This window comes from Mytilus edulis, chromosome 10 (genome assembly GCF_963676685.1).
Source record: "Mytilus edulis chromosome 10, xbMytEdul2.2, whole genome shotgun sequence".
NCBI classification, from domain to species: domain Eukaryota; kingdom Metazoa; phylum Mollusca; class Bivalvia; order Mytilida; family Mytilidae; genus Mytilus; species Mytilus edulis.
In genome coordinates, this window is record NC_092353.1 from 20,749,880 (window position 1) to 20,762,155 (window position 12,276).

A 12,276-nucleotide genomic window follows, 5' to 3' on the forward strand; every position below is an offset into this window, starting at 1 on the left:
ATCTAATATTTACTGATATTTGGAAATTCTTTCATCAGGTGAAGTAAAGAAATCTTGCACGCAATCCATTCAGTCTTATTACTGCTGTGACAATAGAATAAAAATCTCTTCTTAACAGTGTAAGAACTGATTATAAATATCAAGAAACCATAAAAAGCTGTTTGATAAGGTATTGAAAATCTAATAGATAGCAACTATCATGACTATTTAAATATAGTGTAATAACTGAAAAAAATATTACTGTAAATTCAGAAATTGTTGCGTGCATTTGCATTATTGCCATTTTGTCAATTTGAACTAAAATGGAATTTTATTTTTGAGATAATCAGAAAAATCCTGTATAATGCATTTTTTCGCATTAATAAAAACATGGCAGTTATTTCTGAATTTACAGTGGTTATTTCAGATTTGTCTGCATTGGATTCATCATTATTTGTTAACTAGTTTAAATAACAAACAAAAAATATTTTGGCTATAACTCCACAAATTGTCCGAATTGAGATAGTTTTAATGGTAATGCATTGAAGTAAGGGCATTCAACTCTTAAAAAGATGAGAAGTGATTTTAATTAAAAATTCTACATACAAAAATGTATTGAACACTTATAATGACTACCAACTTAAAATTTAATTACAGCTTATTTTTGAAATAATAGTAATGCAAATTTATTAATATTATTTGAAGAGTTTTCGACTTGTTCCAAATTATTAAAAATAGTTTTGAAAAAGAGGCATTTATTGTTTGATAATTCAAAAGTTTAAAAATAATTTATTTTTCTAAATTCCAGCTTTAAAGTTTGACATTCCAGGTAACAGTGACACGTCAAAAACAGACTTGATAGATGTCAAAAGTTGTTTTTTAGTTACTCTTATAAGAATAATTGATTTGATAATATGAAAAATATTACAAATAAAATGAATCCACTGCATTTCTTTCATAAATTACCCAATAACCTATCCTTCTTTTCAAATATTTGCCTTATACATGATCTACATAACAAATGTATTACCTGTGATGCAGCAATCTGCTGATCAAACTCTGCCTGTTGTTGCAGTAGTTTCTGCATGTTCATTTCCTTATTTAGCAGTTCATTTTTCTGTATGGTTTGGGACATCTGTTGGATCTGATGCATTAGGTTTTGGTCCAACACATTCTGTGGGCTATAAAAATTAAATCAGAGTAGAAACCTTGTCACCAGATATTTTTCCCTCATATTGTCAGCACTTTATATGTTGTGACACTACCCCTCACATTGTCAGCACTTTCTATGTTTGACACTTTCCCTTACATTGTCAGCACTTTATATGTCTTGACTGAACTAACACTTGCATAGCATATTTCAAAATCATCAGTTTCACCAGAAATGACTGTTTGCACAACTAAATGATGCTATCAAGGAATGGAAAGAATTGTTTGTTAAAATCACTTTTAAATTTGCGAATTGCTTTATGATGCATTGTTTACTTCACTGTGGAACAGTCATTTCTGGTCAATATAAACAATTGTTCTGTGGTCAAATGTACTTTGTGAGTATCCATTTTATAATAGTCTTTTTTTCAAGTAGTAAATATCAAGGCAGTATCACCTATAGTAATTGGTAACATTGGAATGTATATATTTATTATGTTGCATTCTACCTTGTATACAAACAGGTTTTTAATTCATTCCGAAGCCAAAGTTTTTTTTCCAAACAAATGACAATCAACAAACTGATAATTGGAATAAATCATTAAGTACATGATGTGATTTGCATTTTTGCTCTCTGAAACATTCGAAAACCAATACTTAGGAATTTGGCATAATAAATTAGATGTAAGACATTTGGAAGACATTAAAGGCAGTCCATAACCAGGGTCACCACAAAATGGATACTACACAAAGACAGATGATACACAGAAAGCCAAAAAAAATCAAAAACAAACCCATCTTTTTATCACTGTTTATAAGCTGCAACTCTTGTCTTTTCACAGGAATCAAAATGTTGATCTTCTTAGTCACAATTATGACTTTTAACAATTAACAATATTTTAAATGCGTTGACATTCTTTTCACCACTATGTGCATACCCAAGCTATTTTCTCAGCGCTCTGCTTTTCCCACTTGTCAGGATTTAAAACTGGGTTAAGTTTCTATTACTTGGGCATAGATATTTGATAATGGATTTTGTTAAAAGTATTAATTTGGATTCATAATTATTTATGGGTAACCAATTTTCATACAATTTCCAGGTAACCACAAATATAAATGTTCAACTTATTACATATTGTTCTAGACGTAAATTCCTACTTTGGCAATACCCGAAATAAATATCCATGAAATCCCAAGTTTCCTAATTCCATGAAAATTGGAACCCATTTAAAATATATGAATCCACAGTAGTTGGTAATGAATAATAGCTGAAAGTTGAAAACTGCTTCTAAGCTTGCTTCAATTATTGGTCAAGTGGATACAAGTCAGGGATACCATTTGTAGGAAACTATCAACAACAACTTGTCACTGGGATGTCAAATTAAATCTAACCACTTCAAAGCAATCGACTACTGTTTCATTTTCTTTGTCTTTGGTACTCATTTATTAACCCTTTCACCGATTGCTGCCCAGACAGAGGCTACTCTGAGACGATGGCTTCCCTGGCTACTATTACTCAAGTGGGAGATCTTCATAATAAATGTCAATAAAAACTTGTTTGTAGTTATTTGTGTATTTATTTCATTCACTAACACCATGTTCACAGTTTTGTTCATGTTTTGATAATTTATTCTTCATAAAATATTCAAATTTTCACATTTTCGGCATTATCTAGGTGAAATTCTAAAAATTCTGCCTTAAAACCCCAAATCGTAATTTTTTAACCCAAAACGGCAAAATTTTGAAAAATTTGATGAGGCTGTACAAATTTCTCGCACTGAACGATGTCCATTCCAAGTGTTTTGTACATAAAACGACATTTTATGTCAAAAAAGTATACTAGTTTGGCTTCAATTCTTCCATATTCTTTCAAAAAAAATGTTCCCTCATTTCAAATTCTCGTAAATTCCGTAAATTTCGTCTGATTTTGACACGGTTTTCAGCAAACGGAAGGGCTATGTTTACAGTTTCATCCGGGTATTCATCAAAGAAAGATAACTCATGTTTGCACTGTTTTAAGCGGGAAATATAAAAGAGGTATTCCGATCCCGGTAAAACGGGACTCATCGTCAGCTGTCTGAAGCGTGAATCCCGGTAAACCGGGACTCATCGGCGAAAGGGTTAAGAGAATAACTCAAATGTACATGATGTAAGATCAATAACTCAAATAACATCACTAAAAGAGGAAAACTGCTTTCTCATTCTGTTTTTCTATTGGTCATTGTCTGTGTTGAAGTTGCATGAATATTGCTGTAAACAGTCTAACTAGAGGTCAGACCTGATAATACTAGCAATTTCTTACTTTTGGAGTTTGTTCATAGTTTAGATTCAAATGGTTATACAGAAGGTGGGAAAGGTTTGTCGATATTCTTGTTATATTTGGAGAAAATAAGATGTATGTCAGTAGTCCACCTTTAAATAAATATGACTACAACTTTACAATCAAACTGACAAACACATCTCAAAAATATCTTGAAACTCTGACTTTGTTCAATCAATTCTTTAATCCTTTTTCTTCAGATTCTAAGGTACATGTATTTGTATAGAGTTGAGGAAGATCAATTTAGTACATGTTTAAGATTTGATTCCTTTACCACCAAATGTATTGATATAAAAAAAATGTTTACGTACCCTTGTCCATCTTCTTCATCACTTTCACCATAGTCAAAATCTAGTAACTTCTACAATATAATATCTACAATGTTATCATATATCTTTTTTTTAATCTTTTTTTTTTAATTACAAAAAGTCCAATAATAATAATTAATTTTGATCCATTAAACAAATGATAAGATGATGTAGTTTTTCATTTTTAAGATTTCAGTTCTGATAAACATTTAACTTAAAAAAATACCATAAGTACAAAAAGAACATCTGTTTTCAACCCCCTCCCCATGATGGTTCCATAAAAACATACAAGGCAGTTCCATATCCCTACTGAAGGGTGGTGTAAATCATGTAAATGACCACTTTGTAAAGAAAATTTCTTAGAACTACTTCTACAGATGGTTATTCTATTTTCAAAGTGCCAACCCTGGGTACCATGTGTGTATTAACAGAACAGCCTTATAAAAAGTATGTCTCCTATCATGCCTATTGGTATATACAATAAAATCTTTTTTGGGGGTAAAAACTGTTTGTCAACCTTATTAAATCCCGGTTCTGGAGGTTTCTTGTTGAGAAGTTGACTAGTAAGGGTCTGTATGTGGGATAACAGGTTGCTATCTATAACTGGTTGTTGTCCTGTTGACTGCTGCATCAACTGAGTTTGTTGTATCAACTGTTGTTGAAGTAACTGTAACTGTTGCAACTGCTGTTGTTGTGCACTTAAACTTGTACTACCCTAAAACAAGACCAAGACCATGTCTTAAGAACATCAAAGCATAAAAGTTGGAAAATTCCCTTGTATAAGATTTCCTCCAACCAATTAACATGTGTGAATATAGTAGTTTGTATGTAAGGGCTGTTCCAAGAAAACACACATGGGACCCTGGGAAGGCACTTTGAAATCTTTGTCACGAGTTGGGATTAAAAGACCATTTTGTTCAGGGAAAAGGTAAGAGAATAATCATTCTTAAATTGTTTTAATGCTAGTTACCAATTTTCAAAGTGCCTTCTTGGGTACCATGTATATTCAAATGGAACAGCACAGTTAAAAAAATCTCATACTAAATAAAGGTTTTATCTTTACAGGCAGATGATTTATTCTGAAAATGTGCATGATATTTTGCCATCTTGGATTGTTAATTGCAGAAAACAATCGTTTTAAAATTCTAATGAACTAGGAAATTTTTGAGACAGGAACACACACAATTCAATTGCAATTTTTAATCTTATTTCATTTACGTAAAAAATAGTCATTTAATATAATCATTGTCTGTTTTTAACAAATACTATTGCTGTCGGCATTCCAATGGGAACAAACTGTGCCCCTCTACTTGCAGACTTGTTTCTTTATTATTATGAGTCTGACTTCATGCAGGAACTTCTTAGAAAGATAAGAAGTTAACAATATCCTTGAACTCTACTTTCTGCTCTATATGTGTTCTTTCACTAAATAATTCAAAATTTGGTGACTGTGGAACGCATCTATCCCATCAAGCTAGAGATAAAGGATACTACAGATACAGTTAAGTCGGCCTCATATCTTGACTTACATCTAGAAATTGAAAATTAGGGTCGGTTGAAAACAAAACTTTACGACAAAAGAGATGATTTCAGCCTTCCAATTGTGAAATTTCCATTTCTAAGTAGCAACATTCCAGCAGCACCTGCATATGGGGTATATATCTCACAATTGATACGATATTCCAGTGCTTGCATTTCCTATCATGATTTTCTAGATAGAGGGTTGCTGCTCACAAGGAAGCTATTAAACCAAGAGTTCCAAATGGTGAAGAACTCGCAAGCTCGTGCAATATAAAATTCTACTCGGGACAATATTCCCCAGTATTCATGCAATAACCCTATATTATAGTACATGTAGTAACAATATCAATATATATTAAAAGAATAATCAACTCATATTATATTCTAAATTATCTGTCATTTAGTTTTCATTCTATTCACATGATACTTTTCTCGTGTATCATCTATATAATGTGTTAATATTTCAAAGCATGTAACTTGAAAACAAGTTATGTCCCACTGAACTGTGTTTGAACCCCCAAACTACCATAAATCAGGTTTTCAATGTTGTGAAGGGTTATTCTTTTTTTGCTAGATACCTGAATATACTTGTAATGAGAATATGTTGAAAGTTATCTATAGGAGTTTTGGATGACCAGAATAGATACCATCTATGTTTTTTTTCGAGAACAGACACTTATGTTTTTCAAACTTATGTATTACCGTCTGTGTTTGCTGCAGTAATTGATTAACTGTGGCCAGCATATCTATCTGTGTTGACTGTGCATTGGCTGTGTCCATTATATTTTGAGCTGTCTCCTGTTCTGATGGAGGTTCTGACGATGTTGATGTATCTAAGTTAGAAGCACCAGCAGCTTTAGTTGTTGCTCCAGTTTTATTAACGATATACTCGGCTGCTCTTTGTACTAAAAAGATAAAATATACCAAAAATATTTTTTTTGTACATCTGAAAATGCATCATCATTTACATGATTTACTATTATCTTAAGAAGTCCTGAATAAAAAGAATACAGGGAAATAACATCATTAAGTATACCGTTTATATTACAGAATTTTCATAGCGGCCAGTTTTTATTGGAGGAGTCGAGTGCACCTGCTCTAGTTTCTTACTCACAACCTCTGACAGTGTTCTCCCCAGGCCGATATGACGCTGCGGTGCCGCAGCGCCTTCATAATATTTTCAAAGATCCCGCAGCGTCTTAATTGTCCGCTGTCCCTTAATACTTGATCCCGCAGCGTGTTATTTTCACATTTTCATTATAAATGTAGGTTAAAATTGTCAACTTGCTGATCACCGCTGAGAGGTCGGTCAGTGTTGCGCAATAACTGATAATTAGTTTTACCTGAGCCACGCTTATCTCAGCCTTATCGGACTATGTTATCATGTAATAGCGTACATGATCATCAAGAAGATAGATATTTGTAGAAGAAAATTAAAAAAAATAAAAACTTCAGTGCAGAAATTGAAGAAATAGATCGCAAATACATTGTATTTACGCATTGTGTGTGTGATCACTTGACCATTTAAATAACGAATTTTTTCATTGGTCGAAAAAAAGAATCTATTTTAACACGACCAATGAACGTGATGAATACACGTGATAAATTTGAATACACATTGCTAAAGATATTTACGATGAAAATTATGAATGAGAGTATTTGTAATTGAAAAAAATAAAATAAACTTTGATTAAAGATAAAGAGAAGTGATTTATTTTAATATGAAGTGAAAAAATGTTACTTGCAAGGTAAATTGTCTCAAACTGTCGTGTTTTTAGAAATAAAATGATCATTGAACATCGATCGTAAAATTCTGTTCGTCGGGAAATATGTGACAATCAACACGGGTACGGAATTGCTGCAGCTTCTATATAATGTCACTAGTTGATAATTTCAATGGTCTTAACTTTAAAAAACTTGCAAAGTTTCGTTTATATCTACCTGCCAGAGATAGGTTTTAACAATAATACACACGGAAGTGTAATGTAAAACTACGGAAACTTGTCAGCTGTTCATTAACATATTTTTGTTTTAAAAAGTTGTATACCAAATATGATCAAATATCTTTACCATATTCGATTTTATTAATTCTGAATGAACATGTTCTCTGCAAATAACAAAAGGGTGACTTCTGAGCAAAAGGCATATGATGGAAGTAGAAGTTTTTTTCTTCAGCCTAATGATTTCTAATGAAAAGGGGAATACACCTTCCTCTTCACTGTCAGTATAAGCAGATGTCATTGCTTCTCCTAATCCCAACCTAGCTTAAGTTTTAGCAAGTGATAACAGCAAGCACCATGTTTCTGGTTTCAATGTCAAGTGGCTGACTGAGTTTTCATGGCTTACAAATGTTAAAGGGGGTATAAGCAAAAGTTATTGTGAGAGGGAGTTTTCAACCCTAAAGAGGATAAAGACAAAATTGAGGAACAGACTGTCCAACAAAATAACACTATCTTGAAACATTATCCCTAGAAGGAGCAGAGAGTACAGAGATGAATATTTATATTTTGACTTATAAATAACTTTTGTGTTTAAAATCAATTTATTTCATATATATATATATATATTCTTGTAATTCATTATTAAATACTCTGCATTATCAAACACATAATACAAAGCATTATAATTCATATTGCATGTCATGGATTAATGACTGATTGCTTCAGATCACAAAAGTTCACTCTAAAAAAAGAGTTACGCGCCCTTGAATTTTGCGCCTTAAAAAAATCCTGGGGAGACCACTGCCTCAGTGTTGACTGGCTAATTATTACAATGGAAGAACCACTTAGACCACTTGACCAACTAGGCACCTACAGTGTCAATAAATGTCATACATATTTTTATATAACCTTACCCTGGGCGGCCATTTCAGGATTGTTTGGATCAGCTGTTAAATCTAACAATGGTTGTATAACTTCACTCATAAACACATTATTCTTTTGCCAAAGATTTAATACACGTACAATTTTACTCTGAAATTGAGAATCATACAATATCAACATGTAGCATGCAGATTTTTACATGGGTACCCGGTAACTGTAATGTGAACAAACAATTCATATTCATTTTTGAAAATTTATGAACAATTAAAAGGAATCATGCAATTCCTTCTTCAACAACAAGTGCAGGAAAAATTAAAATACTTCTTTTTGCATGACCATTTACAGGTACAAGGTTCTTGTAAAAGAATGCACAACAAGTGAAACTGTGTGTTAATGCTCACTGATAATACCCCACAGCAACTGGATAATTTTAAGTGTCAAATGTTAAGTGTTTGGATAACAGAAAGTTGTCTAATGATGAACCTAAAAAATTATCACACGGTATAGCTGACTCAATCATTGTTTTGCATAATTGTAAAACCCAGAAGACTTTTACCACATTTACATTTAAAGTTCTACGTTGAATTATTACATCTAAAGCACACAGTTCTGATTATTTTGTTATTTTACTTTTGATATTTTGCTTTATTCTGTTTGACAAAAGCCATTAACAATGTCTTCATAAGATTAAAACATATATACCTTTTCTTCTGTGGGACATTTTAGCAAGTTTTGGAATGTCAGCAAAATATTCTTGGTAAATCTTGGTGCAAAGACATCTTTTTCTGACCCAAACTGGTGCCTTGATTGACGGACTATAGAATCAATGACATAAAGTCCAGGTACTTTGTACTCTGGTTTACATTTCTGTACAAATTTCTCCACACTCTGTACCACATGCTTGTAAAATTTTATGGCCTTGATTGCACCCTTTGTCACGGCAGCCATCTTGGCCCTAGATATAGGGGGCCTGGTCTCGTACAAAGATGACAACTGAAAAAGAAGAAAATAATTATGTTTTACATCTTTTAGTCTACTTCTATGCATATTTCTTTTTCCATGCGGAGAAGTGACTTACCTTTTTGAAACTGAATGGATGAAGTGAATGAGATTTGACATGAGAAGTGTTTGTTTGCTTTTGACACTACAAAGTTTTGTTTTTGTCAAGCCTGAAACTTTTGTTGCAGAAAGCTTGACATAGGGAGAGTGATCCTAAGCTGGCAGCAGCAGTGTTAGTTTACTTCTTAAAAGACTTATATTTAAGAAGGTAGAAGGCCTGCATGCTTCATACTTTGTATATGGATCCCTCATGTTACGAAGTTTCCGTCAGTCACATGTCCAATGTCCTTGACCTCATTTTCATGGTTAAGTGACTACTTGAAAAAAAGTTAAGATTGTTAATAATAGAATAACTATATTTGGTATGTGTGTACCTTGCAAGGTCCTCATGTCCTTCAGACATTTTTCACTTGACCGCGACTTCATTTCATGGATCAGTGAACAAGTTAAGTTTTGGTGGTCAAATCCATATCTCAGATACTTTAAGCAATAGGTCTAGCATATTCGGTGTATGGAAGGACTGTAAATAAGGTGTACATGTCCAACTGGCAGGTGTCATCTGACCTTGACCTCATTTTCATGGTTCAGTGGTTATAGTTATTTTTTTGTGTTTTGTCTGTTTTTCTTATACTGTATGCAATAGGACTACTATATTTGGTGTATGGAATGATCGAAAGGTGTACATGTCTAGCTGTCAGGTGTCATCTGACCGTGACCTCATTTTTATGGTTCAGTGGTCAAATTTAAGTTTTTTGAGTTTGGGTCTTTTTTTCTAAAACTAAATGCTATAGGTTAACTATATTTGGTGTATGGAAATATTTCATGATCTATATGTCAGTGGTGCAGGTTTTATTTGACCTTGACCTCATTTTAACCGTTCATTGCTCACTGTTAAGTTTTTGTGTTTTGGTCTGTTTTTTTCAAACTATAAGCTATAGGTCAACTATATTTGTTGTATGGGAGAATTGTTAGCTGTACATGCCTGCCTGGCATGGTTCATCTGACCTTCACCTCCTTTTCATGGTTCATTTTACAATGTTTAGTTTTCTTGGTTTAAGTTTATGTGACAGTTGTAATAAACTTTATATTTAGGACTATCAACATAATATCAATGATTAGTAAAGAAGGCGAGACATTTCAGTGTGTTCACTCTTATTATTATTAAATTAATTCGATACATTTATGTATCTTACTTTTTTTTAATATTGTTCAATTCATACCAGAGTCTACATTAAAGAAACAGTTCAAATTCAATTGGTTAAAGTTTATCAATTCTAGATGCACAATTTACGTCAAATATATTATTCTTCTCACAAAAAGATGTATAAATTTTAATTTCATGACTTCATTCATAGCTGGTGCGTTTCTGATAAATTCCAACTCCTATCCGTACTTTGTACAAATATTTTAATGGCTGATGAAGAAAATTTACAAAAATAAACTAAATGAGATTATTATCAGAGATAAATTTCACAAATTTACAGTTGTTTATAAAAAATATATATCATGAATGATGGTTAATTACGTTTTTCGGGGTTATCAGTTAGACCGCATGGTTCTATTATTACAATAGGAAAACACCGAGACGTTAAATTGATGGTTCTATTATCATAGGGAAACACCCGAGACGTCCCAAAAATATATAGGTGCTCCTATTATTGGAGGAACATTACACAGTTGTGTATACACACATGGCGGCACGGAACACGATCGGAAATTCATTTGACGATATATCTAAACGAAGTGAAAAATATCGTGCGCCACGTGACGTGTGTGCTTACATTTGTCACTGTATGCACCATTTCTTGTCAATATGCGCTATAGGTGCACATCCTTCCTGATCCCTGTATGCTGTTGTTACAATACGTGGCTTGTACTTCAAAAAGACGGCCCTGGGTCTGTCAACTTGGTACCTTTGAAGCTTGAATTTCAGAAACCATCTTAACTATGTAACGGAATGTTGGAGGATTCCTTTTACAGTTCTGTAACCAAAAGATTAAAAGGTACAAGTTCCTCGGGTGCAGACTCTGGTGTTGACACTGTCACTGTTATGCTACTCCTCTATATCTTTTTGGGGACTGGACATAAAGACACAACAACAGTTGATGTCAAATTTTCTGTTCCTTTGTATGCAGGTCTTGTAGTGCATATTTTGACTACAGATCATAGAATTACTGTAACATTTCTTTTAATTTTCTTGAACAAAATAAATGAGGTCGGAAATGTCTGGTCCCGAATAGGGCTCTTCACGGTTAGTTCGGCCATATTGGATAGGGGGCAGATTTTTTGGAAGGAGGTGGAAATGGTATGAAAGTGTGGGAAATCCTATGTGTGTTTCCAAGCAACAGCTCTGTTTTAATGATGTTTTCCCGTATTTTCCACACCATTTTTACCTCTATTATGAAAATCTGCCCCCTATCCAATATGGCCGAACTAACCGTGAAGAGCCCTATTGTCCAAAACGGATGCAGAAGTGTCTTCGGACTTGTGTGCCGAAATGTCTTGTTACCTTGCTACAAAACCCTGACAATCAACAAATATAGATTGCAATGATTTTTCGACACCAACGAAATGCCACAAAACATTCAGCAATAATTCACAATTATTTTGCTAATTTTGCTAATATATTTACACTAATACCACGGAAAAAACGTGGTGATTCAATGACAATGAGTCAAACAAAATCCTGCAGGTTATGTATAATACCTCATTGTTAAAAGCACGGACAGCCTCCATAGTCATTAGAAATTTCTTATTCTTGTCCTAGGTATTCTTCTTTTGCTGAAATAGGCCCAAAAACAGAGAAGGACGTTAGCGTGTTTGTTCCAACATGGCGGACACGCAGGAGCTTATTCCCAATTACAGTTTAAAAGCTCTAATTTGATTGGGCTATTTTCATATCGAAGCCAATCAAAATAAGCCTTCTATTTTTCAGTCACAGGAAGTGGCATGTGATGAGATATTTTTTTCCTAAAAATGTTGCCTTCAATTTATATGAATAAAACGGAGACGAGATAAGATGAAAAGTAGACATATATATTATATTCTATACATTTTTTTGCTATATTGATTTAGCAGATGTTTAAATCAAAGAAACAAAGGCCCACACCAGTCACCA

The 12,276-nt window shown here is 33.1% G+C and overlaps 1 protein-coding gene across 7 annotated transcripts in view; it reads right to left on the reverse strand.

The window, feature by feature from the left end:
- Positions 1 to 12,026, reverse strand: part of LOC139490599 (SR-related and CTD-associated factor 4-like) — a 36,791-nt gene extending 24,765 nt beyond the window's left edge. For 4 of the 7 annotated variants that reach the window (XM_071277480.1, XM_071277479.1, XM_071277478.1 and 1 more), the window contains exons 1-7: positions 11,865 to 12,026; positions 8,802 to 9,092; positions 8,132 to 8,249; positions 5,980 to 6,182; positions 4,274 to 4,471; positions 3,760 to 3,809; positions 1,010 to 1,160 (exon numbers count right to left, since the gene is read on the reverse strand). In XM_071277480.1, the coding sequence (XP_071133581.1) occupies positions 1,010 to 1,160; positions 3,760 to 3,809; positions 4,274 to 4,471; positions 5,980 to 6,182; positions 8,132 to 8,249; positions 8,802 to 9,092; positions 11,865 to 11,900 (1,047 nt within the window). In that variant the 5' untranslated portion in view covers positions 11,901 to 12,026. The remainder of the gene's footprint in view (positions 1 to 1,009; positions 1,161 to 3,759; positions 3,810 to 4,273; positions 4,472 to 5,979; positions 6,183 to 8,131; positions 8,250 to 8,801; positions 9,093 to 11,864) is intronic. The other 3 variants (XM_071277482.1, XM_071277483.1, XM_071277481.1) reach the window with 3 other exon arrangements.
- Positions 12,027 to 12,276: the final 250 nt, after the last annotated feature.